Below are 16706 nucleotides of genomic sequence, written 5' to 3'. Positions count from 1 at the left end.
CGGGGTTTTTGAAAACGCCCGATATAAGCCTGCGGTTAGCCCTATCATCCACACGTCCCCGGAGTTTATTCAGTGAAAACCGCAGTGGAGATTTGCGGATATATCTGGTTCGCGTTTTGCTGTGGACGGTGACACCCGGAGATTTACGTCGTCACCGTGCAACAACAATGCTTTTGACGTCATTGCGCGACTTGTGTTTTCATGCGAGTCAACATGGATTCTCGCGGCGCTGCGTTGGTTATAGCCATTCTCGATGCGCTTTTTGCTTACTAATTTGTCCGCAACCAACTACTGCTTCTCGTTGAAAGGTGCAATTCTGACCTCTTGTCGGTTCTCCCGGACGAATTTGGCGCCGTGTTTTTGGTTTCGTAGAAGTGACGTCAAAGGACGGAAGTTCCTTCTGAATGGACAGTATTTGGCTAACTACTGCCGCCTAGAGGCTTGGCATGCGTTTGAAAAGGCACTTGCGCGGTTTCGTGTGGATGCGTTTTTTTTATGTGTATTCCAACGCAGGCGGGGTGAGGATATACGGTTGATAAAAAACCCCGGCTACGTGTAGACAAGGCCTCAGAGAGACCACATGTCGCAAGCCTACCACCAATTTCCTCAGGGAAGGTGTAAGCAAAATGTCATCACAAACTACTTCTAGTATTCCCGCAAGTGACGAAGAAAGTGCATAGCATTTGTCAGAGCTGGATATTCCGTCTATGTGACGGGACCAGTCCGTCTATCCGCCTATGACGGATGCCCGTTTTGCAAAAAAAAATTAAAAGCATAGTCGGAAGCCCATGTATTTAATTCGTCTTTCATCTGTAGTCTTTCGTCTATTTTTAGTGGCAAGGCTTTGATGGCCGAGGCTGTTGTGTTATTTGGGTACTCAGTGACGAGACTTGATTGTATGTCGATGAACTCTCATAAATTGATCACATAACAGCAATACAGAGACACACTGCATATCCTTGCACAGGTGTCCTATACGGTAGGTTGCATATCACTCTGCCTAAAGCAGTAATCTAGTTCCTTACATATCACAACAGCGGCAAGGAACAATAGTGAGTTGTTGTTGCTTGGGGGACAGATTCGGACGACGGAAGAGTACCCCTGCTGCAGGCTGCAGACGGATGACGAATAACGGACGTTCGATTTTGAATAAAATGCCGAGCTCTGGCATTTGTTACATATCCTGTAGTCGTGATGTTGGGTCTTGAGTTGAAAGTCTTAACGATCTGAGTTGTGCGTCATGGCACCAAAAGGCACTTTGGCCTTCTTCAGTCACACGAGCCCTCCTTACTGTATGTGCTGGGATATTAATAACCAGACTGCATGCCGCCAGCCAGGTCTGCTTTCCCTCAAAAATGACTAGGAGGCTGCCCTGCGATTGGCTGGTGACCAGTTCAGGATGCATCCCGCCTCTCGGACCAAGTCAGCTGGGATAGGCTCCAGCTCACCTGCAACCCTAATGAGGACAAGCGCTTCTGGATGTCGCATCATGACGTCACACCTATTTCAATGTGGCAAAAGATGGAGCTTTTGTCTGATTGTACCAGAGTGAGGCTAATTGGCTTGAATGATAATTTCATCCTTCTTCTGCTTCCATTTGAATGTGTGACGTGTCAGCTGAAAAGATGTTAAATGAGGTAAACTTCCATACAAGGAATTCTGTCTGTAATTCACATTTCAACAGGTTACGTTGGTTCACAAGTAGAAGGTGGAACTTGAGACAGTTAACATAATTGAGGAACTGGCTAATTTAAGTGACTTTTTCTCTTTCTCGGATTAATAGCATGGCTGGATGGATGGATTGACGACTCTTAAGCTGCACACACTGAAAATAAGGAACTTTATTTATTTACAGTATCGCCTCCAAAGGTGCACTTCAGCCTTTGTACAAGATAAGGACATCACAAATAACGAACAGGTGCTTGAAATATTTTCCTGCTTTGCGAGCGTTCTCCCTGCAGATAAGAGCTCGACAACATGAGATCGCCAATGCAGTAAAGCCACACTTAATATTCTCCACCAAAGCAATACTTATTCTTCACCTCCAACACTGCCAATTGGTTCATTTTGCCACATCAAATAGGCCAATGTTATTCTAGCATGGGCCAAGGTGAAGTAATCAAAAAATATAATTCATAGACCTTTGGTAACAATAGTCTCTTAATGTTTTTTACAATCAATGTTACAGCTATGCGTTTATGTGCAGAAATAAAAGACAAAATTGTAAAAATTCATTTCATAGCCCAACAGTATGTTGGTGTCAAAGCTGTCAACTAAAGGGCATTCTTGTCATGCGATCAGCTACCGCGTAACATTGGCAATCTAAATATTAACTGGACTTGCACACTGTAAAGTGGACCCTCGTATATCCGGCAACTGCGGATCCGCAAATTCGCACTTGCTGAGGCGATGAAAAAAAATGGAGCAAAATAAATAGTTGATGGTGTGATGAGCAGCTGCCCATGTAATCCTCCTGATTACTAATCAGCTAAAGCGTTGGCTATCAGACTCAAAAGTGTGTGGTGGTACACTGCTGGACTACCAAATCTGTCCACACATGCAAATGTCACACATGACAGGCAAGTTCAAAGTGCAGAAAGAAAACATCTTTGCCCCTTAATCAAATCTGTGAACACTCTCTTATTGTCCCAAACATGGCACATTATATCTGCTGCCCCGATCAAAAAAAAATAGGGGAGAAAAACTTACATAAGTCATAAATAAATTAAAGTGTTTAGCACCAAGCTCACTACAATGCAGCAAAGCACACAGACTACTCACAGAAAGTTGGGAATATTGGGGAAATTTTCAGCATGTACCTAAAATGTACCATAAACTTTATAAAAGCGAAATTGAGTTTAGAGTGTCACCGGTGACATCAGTAAGTTACAAAAGGGAGACTGGAAAAGTCACAGAAAGGCCTAAGAGTGGGTGTCCTTGGAAATAAAAACAAAATAAAAACACCTGTTGTGAATTTTGTTGGTCAGCTCCTTGTTACAGGACAGCAAGTTGTCGAACAACGGTTGGATATGTGCATTCAAAAGTTCTGCAAAGGTTGAATGAAGTTCACCTGTAAGTTATGGAACATTTAACGTTCATCCAGAAATTTCAGCTAATACCCCCAACTTTTTGTGAGTAGCGTTTCAAAAGAATTCAAAGTGAAGGACGTGGAGTCGTTTATTTGGAGGTCGCAGCGAAACATTGGACTGTCTCCCCTTCTGAATCATTTGTCGCATTTAAAAACAATAAAAAAATAAAAAGCATATTTTTTGACGGTGTATTTGTTACTTGTTTTGTACATGAACTCGCTGGACTATGTCCCTCAGGAGAGGTAGACGGGGGCGTGGTCGGGCGGCCGGGGATTAAGCAGCAGTTTCATGCAGGGTGGGCGTTTTGCGGCCGGACATCACGTCTGGTGGACCTCGTGGAACATGAGCTCTCGCGGGATACGAGTCTCTGGGCCGTAGAGCTTACAAGCGCGCCGCTCGAAGGCGGCCACGTTCTGCTTGACCACCTCGTCGAAGAACATGGTGGCCAGCTGCGAGTGCAGCAGGGAGCGGAACTCAAAGGATATCTGGAGAGGCAAGAGAGAGAGAGGGCGTGCTCAGGGAAAATGGCAAAACGGTCTCGGCATACGTCGCACAGAGAAAGCGGGGACTTACGGAAAAGTCGACAGTGCAGGTGCGAGGGTAGCCGGGAATGCCGGGACTGAAACGCCAAATGGTCTCCAGGTGGTTGAACAGCTTCCCGTCCGTGCACACGGCCTGAAGGCAGTCAGCAGCAGGAGAACAACACAACTAAGGTTATTACAGCTCTCAAAAACCGTCAACGATTTTGTAAATGAATCTACCACAATTTCCGGGTAATAAGTCCCGCATTTTTTTTCATAGTTTGGCTGGTTCTGCGACTTGTATGACTTTTATATATTAAAATTATAGCTCACACATCAACATGATTATGGGACGGGGATTGTGCGTGCAAGCGTGAGCTCTAATTTTAATATATATATTTGCACGTGAGTATAAGTTCCAGGACCAGCCAAACTATATTTTAAAAAAAAACAAGAAAAAGAAAAGGGGCGACATATAGTCAGAAATATACAATGTAACAAAATAAAGCCTAGCAACCAACCGAAATGAAGCAGTTTTGTTTTAGTTTCGGCTAACCAGAGCTTTGCCGGGAACTCACTTTGACCAGGTGAGGCCGCACGCAGCTGATCATGGACGTGTAGCGCTCGACGACGGGCGGGAAGCCCACCTCCAGCTGGGCCTTGCAGTGGCCCGCCCGCTTGGCCACGGTCTGAGACTTCTTGCACCACGGAACGAACAGCTTGTAGTCGTCCACGTTGGCCACCACGTCGTACATCTCCAGCATGGAGTACCTGCCGTTAGAGGCCAAACGCTCAGCGAGACGGTCTTCCCCATAAAATTTGTTCATTAAATATATGTATTTGTTAAATTTCTTATTCATTTATCGACGTGGTTAATTGATTGCTTGTAAATAATACCACAAAGAACCATGTTGAAGTTTGTTGAGGAGCTTCATGGATTTTCAATTGTGCTCTGTGGGTCAGGTACTTTTTGAAAGAGGATACCGCAAATGCTAACATGACAACAGATGCGATCAAAACCACAAGTTTCTCGGCAGCGGCCATTACCCGAGTATCCTGCGTTCTGAGTACTCCTTCCTTTTGTTAGTGAGGCTGATGAAGTTCCTGCTCTGTGAAACACTCGCCATGGTGTCCCAGTCGTGGAGGCAAAGCACTCTGGGAGTCCTGGTCATCAAAATGCCGCACGAGGACAAATGTCTGCGGGGGGACAAAAGACAACCTGTGAGTGTGGAAAAGGCAACAGGTGTCCACGGGTAAATTCCGGCCTCCCGGCGTGACAATAGGACACACACAGACACACAAAGTTGGCAGGCTGCTGCTGGCGTTTTCTCTGTTGATACGTGATGAGTGCTCTTGCAACATGTGATGTTGGAATTCAGCTCCTGGTAGCTGACCTCGACAAGCTAAGATGGGACTAGAAATATCTCGGCCAGCGCCGTCCTTAGAGACACAGGTGTTTTGAAAAAGGCACCAGCTCTGTCTTAAAGGCAATTATACATACGCGCAAAGGCACCTGCTTCTCCACCGACGTGAGAAACGCCTTAAGTGGCACCTTCGGCATGTGTGCTCGAGGAAGAGGTGCCGTGAAGCCCCCGTTGCTCCTCCGCTCCTCGTTGAAAAGCATGATGCGCTAAGTGTCATATAGAACTTTTTTTGCCTACATGGCCGAAAGCCATGGCAAGCCAACCAACATGACAAAGCCCGTTGTTTTAAAACAACCGTGGCTCAAGGTGGGAACATGTCCAATCTGACCGAGCAACTTGCTGATAGGCATTCGGTGTTATAGCACCAGTTTAAAGAGCTAGCTACAGCTTATGATGCATTTCTAACACTTCACTCAAAAATAAGTAGCGCGTGAATCATTTTGTTCAAAATTTGTATAATTTGACGTGGCATTCAACTGGCACATGTATGCACATACACACACACAGACAAGCAACATTACGTTCAGCCTATCAATTAAATGTACATATTTGCTTGATTGCAAATGTATTGTCAATATCAACAATGGATGACATGAAATGCTAATAGGTCAAGAATATGACATGTCATTTAAAAGCTTACAGTGAATAAATATACTGTATATACATACTATATGTACATAGTATATGTACATATATTGACGTGTATACATTATGCTTGTATAAACATAAATGAAAAATTAATGACGGTTTGCGGTTCAACCGTTTGTGCTGTCCTTGAATGGTTATTTTAATGCACGAGAGCCCTTTGCAGGGGAAAAAAATCTCAGTTATGTGGTTATTTTTTTAATTGTTTGAAGGGTTAAGGTTAAAGCCTTTGTTGTTGAAGGCTGGATGTGTTATACATGCATTGAGTATTGTATTACGAATAATGAAAAGTACTTTGCACGTATGCATACATTTTTCCCCACATTTAAAATGGTATTTTTTCATACATCTGGCTAGGTAGTGAGCTGTCCTACGTGACACTAGTCACTAGTATAGTAGGCGATATGTTTGCATGAAAAACAAATATAAAACAATCCAATTCAAAAATCCGAGCGTGTCTTCTAGTGCACCACCGACAACGTATTGTGACGTCCCTGCACAAACTAGTTAATCGCGGGCCGTTCTAACCTCGAAACCGAGGACGCCATTTACTCATGATTCCCAGACACAGTGACAAGTGTTGTATTGCAGTTCAAGTTAACAATCACACTATGGTTGTGTGTGTGTTTCTTACCTAATATTTTGTCGCGTGCACATTTGGGACACCGCCGGACGGCAAGACCGAGGAGAGCCCACGATGGCAACCTGGAGATAGTCGCTAAAAGTCCGCACACCCATGGGCAACCTCCGGGCGGTGGTCGCGGCTGCCATCAAAACAGCCACTCGGTGTCAATATGAGAAAACCTGTGTGGAATACACGGAAGCAACCGGGGGGGAAAAACAAAAGAAGGGGGGAAAAAAGGAGTCCGCTTTTCAGCCCACGCAGAGGTAAGACGTGTCGTTCACCAAATGAAGCATTCGATGACTAGCTGGCGACGTAACAAGCCCAAGTGATGCTAGCTAAGCGCGAGCTAACATTAGCCAGCTAGCGATGTATCGTAATAGTCCAAATTAGCGCGACATAAAGCGAAAACATCATTCGCGCTCTCACATCGTCTCTGGTCATAAACTAAGGTGGGGTTGTCGGCTCTATTGGGTTCGTTTGGTGCCAAATACCGGCCAGCTCCAGACGACCTTCTGCTGCTCACTAAAACGCCGGTGGGACAAACACCTTGTTCTGTTTGTCCTGCTTGTCAGCTCAAACCGGCTGATATGCAAAAGGCTGCTCTCTAGTGTGGCGGAGGACCGAAGCTGAAAAGATGAATGGGATTTGATTCGGTGGTACGTCGATGACTCAAATTTGAAATCAGAAATCAAATCACTATACCTCAACTCATCTTGAAAATAAATGTCACTAAATGAGAAAAATAGCACTTTACAGTATTGTGATTTATTAAAACATACAGAGACTAGTTTGAGACTATTGGCTTTAGATATGATGTCAGGGGACCCAGGTCAACAGGGTGAGGATATAGAAGAATCACTGGAAACGAACACCATAACTTTTGTTTTCTTTTCGTTGAAATTTACGAAATTTAGTGACATCCACGCTTTGATGTCCTCTATACAGGACAATAGCGGTCTTAAGGAGAAAGCGTCTTTTTTTGCACAGCGGGACATATTTGACAGTTATCTGCATAGCAGTGAAAGGAAACATCGTGTTTCCGAAGGATGGAACCCAGGGGTAGCAAATACAATGAGAACAGCAAGAGCCCCAATACAGAACCTTGTGGAACATCACATGATAGAGGGGCAGAGTGGAACACAGAGGAACCTAGTAGGCTTACAGAAAAAAGTCCTGCCAGCCAAATAGGATCCAAACCATTTTGGAGCGCTTCCACTGATGCCCACTTGGTGCCGCAAACGAGCCAGAAGAATGCTGTGGTCCACCTTATCGAATGCTGAAGTCAAATCTAACAAAACAAGACATACATAGTCTCCAGTGTCATTTGCCAGGAGGATATCATTAAAAACACATAACCGGACCAGAGAAGACTGTTACACTTTCCACTAAACTTTGCCAAGCTATGAGAAAAATAATACAGTATTCAATAATAATCTGTACCCTCAATTTACTAAAGTGTACCTTCTGTTCTCTTGAATCAATCTTTTATTTCTTTATTTACATCTTAGCGCAGATAGCCATTAAACAGTATCTTAGAGGTGCAACGATTAATCGACGACTAATCTATTACAAAATTAATAAATAGTTTTTATAATCGCTCGATTGTTTAGATACCTTGTTTAATTTAATATTGTCCAAATTCTTAAAATTATAGTCCTCCATGAAAGCAATCTGATTATCTCAGGGTTTTTTCACAATCAGACATTTGCATCTTCTTTTACTTTGGAAAACAATGATCAACATTTTTGCCTATTTTCTGAACACGTTCTAGACCAAACCAGTCATTGAATCTTAATGAATCTATGTTTTGTGCATTTACTACACTTTCGCGAAAGTCCCCACCCCACCCGCGTCAGGTGGATGCTTGGGGCCGCAACCACCTCTGCTCCAACTCCCTCGGCCCCACTTTTCCACACCCCTGCATTATGTAGGCAGAAGTGCAGAACAGCCACACCCAGAAACATTTACAGGAATATGCACATAACGAAATATCAGCTAAACATTTACTGGGTTATTTAATTTCATGCTTAATGGGTGAGCAGGCACGCCAGAGACCCAACTATTTGTATACAAGACATGACAGTTAAAAAGTCTACTTTCCTTAACATGTCCCCTTTAAGGGGTGCATAAACAATTTGACTTTGCCTTCTAACCGCGGTTAACGTACTTTCCGCATTGTATGCCAGGTGCTGATGATGTTAAAATGTTTTTAAAAACACAGCGTGTACAGTTATAAAGAATTTACTGACGGTGACAGTTTGACACTCAAACGGATAGTTTTCAATTGCGAAGAATTCAGAAGTTGATCAGTGTCCTCTGAAATGGTTGCTTCAGCACGGCAACTCATGATATGAATGCCGAGATTTGTCTTTATTTTCTTTCTTTTTTTTTTTTTGTCGCGTTATTAAAAAGCAGCTACATGTCAGTGTTGTGCACATGATAAGGAGACAAAAATGCTTATAACAAAGTGACTTTATAGTTGCCGGTTGAGAATGACAAAGCCGGATGAATTTAGGGAGTCACAAGTGGTTCCATAATCCTCCTTAACATTGCATTCCTCCAGTTTTTTTTTTCTTAATAAACCGCCGCCTTGTCGTTGCATGTGTGACCCATTGTTCTAGTAACATACAAACCAATCATTTTTGTTTAATACTATAATTTTGGGCACATTTCCAGTTTTCCAATTTTTAAAAGGTTTTGTGCGACATGCTTATCTGACACCAGATGTTCATTAACATAGCACTGCCATCTACACACAAGGTGTAATAATTAGCCCCCAAAAGGGTCAGGTGACTTGAGATTTAGGGGAGCACTTGTGTGGCATTTAAAAAACACATGGTTCTTGAATTTGCACTAATTCAAGATATTTGATGATTTGGTTGCAGGTTTCCTCTTAAAGCCACTCTTTGTTGCCTTGTTTGAACACATACATACAATAATATCCTCAAAAGATGGAGATCTATTTGTGAGGGTCCTCTGGTTCATCTTGCACAATAGTAGTTCTCATCTCCTAGTGTACTGGCCTGTCTCCTGGTATTTCCTACACGCACTTGAGACTGTGTTGGAGGAGACAAACCTTCATGCCTCCTTATACATACTAATGCTCAGCTTTGAGGTTTTAACTCAATATATTTGTTATTGTGCTTGTAGTTTGCTAGGGTTGTATCTTATCTAATGCAGAGCTCCACCTCACCACACCGAGGTTACTTATTTTATTATTTTGAACTCTTGTGTAGCTAAATAAAGTAACCTAACCATCAAGGAACACATTACAAAAAGGGGAGTCTTAATTTAGAAGTTGTTAATGTTTTGGTTATCATCTGGTTTGTTTTTTTCAAAGAGTTCAGTCATTCGATTAGAACAGCAAGAATGGCCTCCTGCTTGCCAAATAGTGAGCCCACATTTAGCGCTTCTTCTTCTTTGACCTTTTAGTGGTACAAAGTAATAAATTATTTTCCTCTTGCCATGTTACAAGTTACAGGGTCAGAGATTTAACAGGCTAGAGCAGTCACAGAGTTCATGCGTGGGGACGACCTCAATCTTTGCACACATGATCGATATGCATGTGCATATTTCTTAAGTGTTCTCATTACTGTATGTTCATTCCAGACGAGTGTTTAAACTTTACATAATCAGCATCAGTCCAGGTGCCCCCCTTACTCTGTGTGTGTGCGTGTGTGCAGGGCCTCCTTTGTCTGCTGACGCACGCGCAGCTCAAACATGTGTGAGTTTATAAAGCCTCTTTCCTGTTGCGGGTTGCTCACTAAAGGGATACTTGACAAGGAGGAAGATGATGCAGACGTCTGCTGTGCTGCTGGTGTTGCTGGTGGCCACCTTGCACTCTGAGGCCAGTAAGTAGAGAAGATGCTTTTTTTTTTTTTTTTCCAGTTTAGCCATTGTTGTTACTATGATTTTGAAAAAGATAAGGCAAATGGAAAAGATAGAGAAATCTAATATTTTTAACACTTGATCCTATATACTTTTGATGCAGTTAAAGAATAGTGTGAATTACCAGTGATTTATTAAGATTTCAAATTTCTAGTGTAACATACTATTCAAATATGAATTAATGTATTGAAATGCTCATAAATGAATACAAATGTTAATTAACTGTAACCATAAACAAATATATACACGATGAACCCTCGAACACATAGGCTTAAATTGTATGTATTTTGTCAAAAGCTGAATATATTGTGTAGTCCACATCAGCGGAAGATGGCATTGGCATATTTGGAATATGAGCCATGATACCGCAGAGATTTTTATGTGTTCACATGAGAACTTTATCCAAAACATGATGTTTATTTTTTGTCTTTTGACTTCATTTCTGTGGCCTTTCAATGATCAATTATTATGTATGAATGAAAGTTAAACAAATCTTTGCTAAGCACTAAATCTCTATGTACCAGGTAGAAAAATTCTCTGTAGTCTCGGCATGAACTTTTATGTAAACGCTAGTAGGTTAAAAAAAATAATGCTGTAAAAGTTACATGTGGATGACACTTGTGTTTGCTGCTTTAAAATAAGACAAACATTTTCTTTTCGTTTGTTTTAATCCAAATTCAACCCTGTGACTTTTTAATCTGCATTAAACTCGCACACAGCTGAGGGTCACATGAGAAGGATTGAAGGATGTGAGGGCACATTCAAGCACCGTCAGACATTCTTCTATGTATTTCCCCCCCCAAAAAAAGATATCAGTGATATTGGGTGACGTTAGACAAAAATTATGCATTCATCCAAGATAGTGGTTCAACTTTTGTTCAAATTCCAAATCGTATATGAGGTGTTTGACTTAGCATTTCCACCATTGACTACAACATCGCCCCCCCCTCATTTCCACCAATAAAAAGCAATTGTTAAACTACATAATTTTCTTCTTCTTTTTTAATAATATTCATTTTAGAGTCCAAAAATCGCTTCACTCGCTATCCATCCTGGAACACCAAGCTATACCCAATCTGGAAAGATGGAGACCTCCGATACACAGACTCTTGGAAAGGTTTGCATCTCAACACGTTGATATTCATTCAAATATCGTATTTGAGCTACGTAAATGGTAATTTTGAAATATTTCTTACGGCGCATGCCCTTTCATTGGCTGGGAACCAGTCCAGAGTGTTTTGCTTAATAGGATCAAGCGCACCTGTGATCCTAATGAGGATAATCGATGTAGAGAAAATGCATACATAGATTTTTAGACACTTTAGCGCTTCATGTTTTCTGTGTTCTTTGAACAGGTGGAAAAGTAACATTCAATGTCGCCAATGACTCGCCAACTCTGACCGGAGCCAAAGTGACCTTCACCATAGACTTGGAATTCCCCCACAATCAAAGAGTACAGGCTGATGGAGATGTGGTTTGGGCGCAAGACTGCGTTGTTAACGGTAACACAAACGCGTGCATTCACACAGTACTGAATACGCTCTGAGCTCAAACAACATAGGCTGGTACTGGAATGTCAAAATTGTTTGGTACACCATTTTGGTCTGTATTACAAACAAATATGGCTTGGACCAGAACCACTACTAAACTTCTCACACAACCCACATACAAGAAGCTGACTTGAAACTGTGATTTCCAGCTGAGAGATGATATTCTCAATGATTTGTTGCATTCTCATCCAGGGACCAAATATCTGGCATCCCAGACAGTTTTCCCAAATCAGAAGACAGACTGGGAAGCAGATTTCCCTGATGGCACACCAATCAAGAAGGACAAAAAGCCCAACTATGTTTTTGTCTGGAAGACCTGGGGTAACTGAAGCCCTCTTACAATGCATTTCACATTTGGCAGTCATGCGGGTTATCAGTGATGTATTTGGAAGTTACTTAATTGTCCTATTCACATTTTGATTAAAAAAAAACAACAATTATGTGCCCTGGGCAGGTCAGTACTGGCAGGTGGCAGACGGTCCCTCGTCCACCCTGACCATCGACACGACCGACATTCCGCTTGGCTCCTACACTATGGACATCGTCATCTACCACTTCCGGAGCAAGGAGAAGTTCATTCCTCTGGGTTACGCCTCCACTCACTTTTCCATCACCGGTAGGAAATTCAGATGGATTTTGGATACGAACCCTGCATAAAGGAAGACGACGGAATTGTCAATGTACACTTATGCCATTATTTGAAATGCACTTATGATAATGATGGATCCACTTGGAGGAAGGTTTTTTTTTTTAAAGGCTGATTAGAATCGGTAAAATAACTGTTCTTTATTGGTGGCATTATTCTTTATCACTGATTGAAAGAAATCAAAGTGGTAGGGTATTTAAAGCATAAAGGTACATAGTGGTTCGTGTAACACCCACTTAAGTTACCAATTATGGTTCCTTGTTGAAAAAAGTAAGGCTTCCCAATTTTTTTAAACACCCACATTTAAAATCTGGTTCCTCCGTGACACCCGATGCTTATCGCAGCTTCCCCATATGCATTTTCAACAATAACAGCAACCTTTTGAAAATATTTACTGCTGCTTGCGTTCTCAAAGCTAGAAATTCAATTACAGCTCTCTGCCTCTGAAGGGTATCCAATATAACTGATATAATTTCCAAGATGGCTGACAGGAAGAGGACAGGCTTAAACATTGTTTTTGTGGTTTTTTTTCCCCCAAATAAACCTTCAACAAGTATTTAAACAAAAAAAACTCTGTGGGGGGGAAAATGAAATATTTATCAACAACTTTTTCTTTGTGCAGATCAAATCCCATTTGCTGTCTCCCTGGATCAAGTGGACGACATCCTCGCTGGCGACATGAGCTTCGTCCTGAACAGAGCCATCGCCTTCAGCGTCAGCCTGCATGACCCCAGCCAGTTCCTGAGCGAGGCCGACATCACCTTTAACTGGGACTTTGGGGACGACAGCGGGGCCCTCATTTCCAGGGAGCTGACTGTCACTCACACTTATGTGAGCTCCGGCTCGTTCAAGCCCCGCGTGGTGGTCCAGGCTGTGATTCCTGACAAGGCGTGCAGCCCTCCAGTGGATACCACAACCAAGGCCCCCGCGCCGCCCAGTGATCAAGAAACCTTGGGTATGCCGTCTTGTGTTCATGATGACATGACATGATTAGCCTCTGAATGTGGACGTAGCTAATTGTCAACATGTGACCCCCCCTCCCGCAGTCCACCCTCTGGCTTCTCGCAAAGCAACTGGTTTAAGGACCAACACAATTCATTTAGATACAGAAGAAGACAATGGTGAGGACGAGACCTCCACAGCTCCGCCCGCCCAGGAAGGAGCACCAGTGGCCAAGACTCCCTCCCCCACCAACTATGAGGCACACACTGACCCCACCTCAAACATTTTGAGCGAGGAGGCGAGCAGCAAGACAGCGATGGAAGGTAAAGATGGATGCAGACTTTGGTGCCCTAAATGGGAGAAAAGTGATGAGGATTCCATTCATGATTGACTGGGGCTTTAGAAAATAGTGTTTTAAATTTGCGGCATTCATGTGCTGCCATTCTTACAACAATAATAGCTTTGTAATATCAAGTATTCATTTATTTATTTATTTGTTGTGACATTTTGGGTTTGGTGGTGTGCTGTGAGATTTTTCTAATGTACAATTAAAGTTGGAAAACACTTGTGTGGGTTACAATGCCTTAAAGAAGGAACATGTTCATGATTTGGACACAAAAAAACTTCTGTGTTTGCCTATTTTTTTGAAGGACTCGCGTACATGATTCCTGTGTGCCGTTTTCTCCTCAGCAGGTTTAAAGCGACCATTGTTACTAACAGGCCAAGCGGCTGTTGTCCTCGTCACCAAGAGGGAAACAAAGGACAAACCCACTGAGGATGACTGTGTGACATATCGATATGGCTCCTTTTGCGCTGACATTCAAGTGGTTGGTGGGTTCCTTGTAATGACGTATTAACACTCCCCCAAGAAAACCTCCCAAAAGTGATTTTCAGTGTCAATAGTTAACATTCTCTTTGCTTTTCAGAGGCTGTCAAGAAAGTTGAAATTGTACAAATGGACAATAGCATCATAGCAACACCAGGAATGAACAACAAGGCTATTGATGTCACTGTAACCTGCCAGGGAAGGTGAATGCACCCTCATCTATGAATTCTTAACTTAATTCTTCAATGGAGCCTAATCAGTTCGTTTCAGAGCACTGGTCGTCCTTTGATTTGTATTTATTTATTTTTTTTTTTTTTAACCTCAGAACGGGGACGCACGAACCACTTACACCACTGTGTTACGACTGTAAAACAAAAGCAGTGAATCAGTCTAATTTAATTCCATAGCAAGTGATGCATATGATTATAATCCACTTCACATAACTTCCTGCATGCATTTGATCTTTGAATTTGAATTCATTACTGAGGATGTCTCTCCTGCTCACTCAGCTTCCCCAAACAGGTGTGCAGCATGATTCTGGATGCAGAGTGCTTGAAGCCCATTCACACCACATGCAACATGGTGGAGCCCTCCAAAGAGTGCCAAATGGTGTTGCATCATTTTTTCAACAACTCAGGCGTCTATTGCATCAACGTATCCATGGCCAACGACGTCAGCTTGGCCGTCACCAGTGCCAAAGTCAACATTGACATGGGTAAGGATAGCTATGCTCAGTGTCACTCTTTTATGCCTTTTATCTTGCTTACAGACAAAGCCTTTGTTTGTTTCAGGCTTGGGGCTGTCCTCTTCCAGCATCATCACCACAGTGCTGGGTGTCATGCTCCTCGCTTTGTCTCTTGGAGTAGTGGCATTTTCTTACAAGTATGTCTTATCTATCTAGCTATCTAGATGGCTGGCTGGATGGATGTATAGCTAGCTAGCCAGCTAGCTAGCTATCTATCTATCCATCCGTCCATCCAGCTAGCTAGCTATCTATCATCCATCCATCCATCCATCCAGCTAGCTATCTAGCTATCCATCCATCCATCTATCCATCCAGGGTACTTCAAAAGTTTTCAAAACAAAAGTGGTTACATCTTTATTCTTGTAATACTATTTTTTTCTCATTGAATTACTGTTCTACTACTCAAAATTACAAATGTATCCTCCTAATATTTCAACTCAAATTTCGTAGTCCTACACAAACCAGCACAGTCAGCAGTTCCTCAAAACTGCAATATTGAAGCAGTCCAGCAGGGTGTACCCTTTCAAAGTTCCGAACCTTTTTCCTCTATTCTTTAAATTTACACGCAAATACAACTGTACTTTCCACTCCTTACGCTTACAAAGTAAGGTTAATAATCAATAATAATGATTTATTGGCATTGTATGCATAGAAAATGTGATCGTTTTCAGTGGACATATGCAGCTGAAACAGGTATACTTCAATGTATTATTTTAACATACTATTATAGTCCATATGGCCTGAAGAAAACATTTTTGGAGGACATGGTACTGTAGTTTTGAAACCATTAATTTGACACTTTTACCTCAGTAAAATGCTTGAATTGGTAATTCAACTTCTACATAAATCTTCTTAAACGCTACAGTATCCTCTCACCTATAAAATACTAGATATTGGTTGCATCTAAAAGGGAAATGTAGGAAATTAAAATGTACTCGTTTTACTATATGGTACAGAGGTCCACAAATATGCACTTAGTTGAATAATGATACTGTAAAACAATCTGTCTAATTTTCCCTATTTAAAATAAATCTGCAGCGCAAGCCACTCGAGAGTTATAAATCTGATGGTTTTGTGCCCTTGTTACTCTTGGATTGAAACTGTTCTCTTGTACACGGAGGTTACAAAGGTTACAATACAATTTGTTTTTTATATGAACATGGTGTACATGACCACAATGGAAAAGTATGATTTTCATGTCTGTCTTCCTAAATAAATGAACTCACGCTCACTACTGCCACCGCTTGGCTGAAGGTGGTTCGTAAACCAGAGCAATTTATGTATGGGGAAAAAAAACATTAGATTTTTCTTAAATTTAGTAGATTCACTTCAATACACCGAATTTTACAGTGAGATGTGTGCATCACTCAACAGGCGCCTCAAGTCCTACCCCCAGCTGAAGGACGAGATCAAGGGGGGCCCTCAGGCTGGCTGGCGTCACAGCGGTTCCACAATGTCACTGCTGTGGAAGTTGCTCAACAGGCAACGAGTGGTCGATCAACGTCCCCTGCTGCAGGACAGACTAGTGTGAAGGAGGCCCCATACGGCATCTTCACGTCGCAGCTTCTTCGCACCTCTTCCCTTTTTATACTTTTTTTTAAAAAAGATATCTTTTTATAAGATTAGACACGTGTATCAGCTTCTTGTGAATCAAAATATGCCGCTGAATTATACCAGATTTTTGTCCTTGATAAAGACAGGTTGGAAATCAAATCAAAGCACTGAATCACTACTGCCTTTGTGGGTTTTTTTTTTCATTAAACTTTGCTCAGAGCATTTATGTCCTCCTTTCTTTAAACATTAAC

General features: G+C 42.1%; 2 protein-coding genes across 5 annotated transcripts; one reads left to right on the top strand and one right to left on the bottom strand.

The window, feature by feature from the left end:
* Nucleotides 1–1821: 1821 nt before the first annotated feature.
* coq10a (coenzyme Q10A) lies at nucleotides 1822–6915 on the bottom strand. Of its 2 annotated transcripts, XM_086026108.1 has the most exons (6): nucleotides 6731–6915; nucleotides 6314–6483; nucleotides 4658–4807; nucleotides 4189–4381; nucleotides 3663–3764; nucleotides 1822–3574 (listed from the first exon to the last, which is right to left on the bottom strand). In XM_086026108.1, exons 2-6 carry the CDS (start codon nucleotides 6448–6450, stop codon nucleotides 3407–3409), a joined length of 750 nt encoding a protein of 249 aa, XP_085882234.1. In that variant the 5' UTR covers nucleotides 6451–6483; nucleotides 6731–6915; the 3' UTR covers nucleotides 1822–3406. The 2 variants fall into 2 exon arrangements, with proteins under 2 accessions (XP_085882234.1, XP_085882227.1); XM_086026101.1 differs by having other exon boundaries at nucleotides 6314–6915.
* pmelb (premelanosome protein b) lies at nucleotides 6183–16677 on the top strand. 3 transcript variants are annotated; one of them, XM_086026084.1, is made up of 13 exons: nucleotides 6183–6567; nucleotides 10074–10155; nucleotides 11214–11309; nucleotides 11548–11694; nucleotides 11935–12063; nucleotides 12197–12358; nucleotides 13011–13343; nucleotides 13435–13653; nucleotides 14021–14161; nucleotides 14257–14359; nucleotides 14666–14871; nucleotides 14948–15038; nucleotides 16276–16677. In XM_086026084.1, exons 2-13 carry the CDS (start codon nucleotides 10095–10097, stop codon nucleotides 16430–16432), a joined length of 1845 nt encoding a protein of 614 aa, XP_085882210.1. In that variant the 5' UTR covers nucleotides 6183–6567; nucleotides 10074–10094; the 3' UTR covers nucleotides 16433–16677. The 3 variants fall into 3 exon arrangements, with proteins under 3 accessions (XP_085882210.1, XP_085882217.1, XP_085882203.1); XM_086026091.1 differs by having other exon boundaries at nucleotides 9988–10155; nucleotides 14024–14161; XM_086026077.1 differs by having other exon boundaries at nucleotides 9988–10155.
* The last annotated feature ends 29 nt before the right edge of the window (nucleotides 16678–16706 follow it).

Source organism: Filicampus tigris, chromosome 1 (genome assembly GCF_054856515.1).
Source record: "Filicampus tigris isolate MCC_2025a chromosome 1, RoL_Ftig_1.0, whole genome shotgun sequence".
Taxonomy (NCBI): domain Eukaryota; kingdom Metazoa; phylum Chordata; class Actinopteri; order Syngnathiformes; family Syngnathidae; genus Filicampus; species Filicampus tigris.
Note: the sequence above shows the minus strand (reverse complement) of the source record. Positions and strands in the feature narration are given on the sequence as shown.

Coding starts and splice junctions, on each gene's coding strand:
- coq10a (XM_086026101.1), bottom strand. CDS start 6,450: ATGGCAGCCGCGACCACCGCCCGGAGGTTGCCCATGGGTGTGCGGACT. Junction 4,382..4,657: donor TCAGAACGCAGGATACTCGG/GTAATGGCCGCT, acceptor CTCTAACGGCAG/GTACTCCATGCTGGAGATGT. Junction 3,575..3,662: donor CCTGCACTGTCGACTTTTCC/GTAAGTCCCCGC, acceptor TTGCCTCTCCAG/ATATCCTTTGAGTTCCGCTC.
- pmelb (XM_086026084.1), top strand. CDS start 10,095: ATGATGCAGACGTCTGCTGTGCTGCTGGTGTTGCTGGTGGCCACCTTG. Junction 14,162..14,256: donor CGCTGACATTCAAGTGGTTG/GTGGGTTCCTTG, acceptor TTTGCTTTTCAG/AGGCTGTCAAGAAAGTTGAA. Junction 14,360..14,665: donor ACTGTAACCTGCCAGGGAAG/GTGAATGCACCC, acceptor CTGCTCACTCAG/CTTCCCCAAACAGGTGTGCA.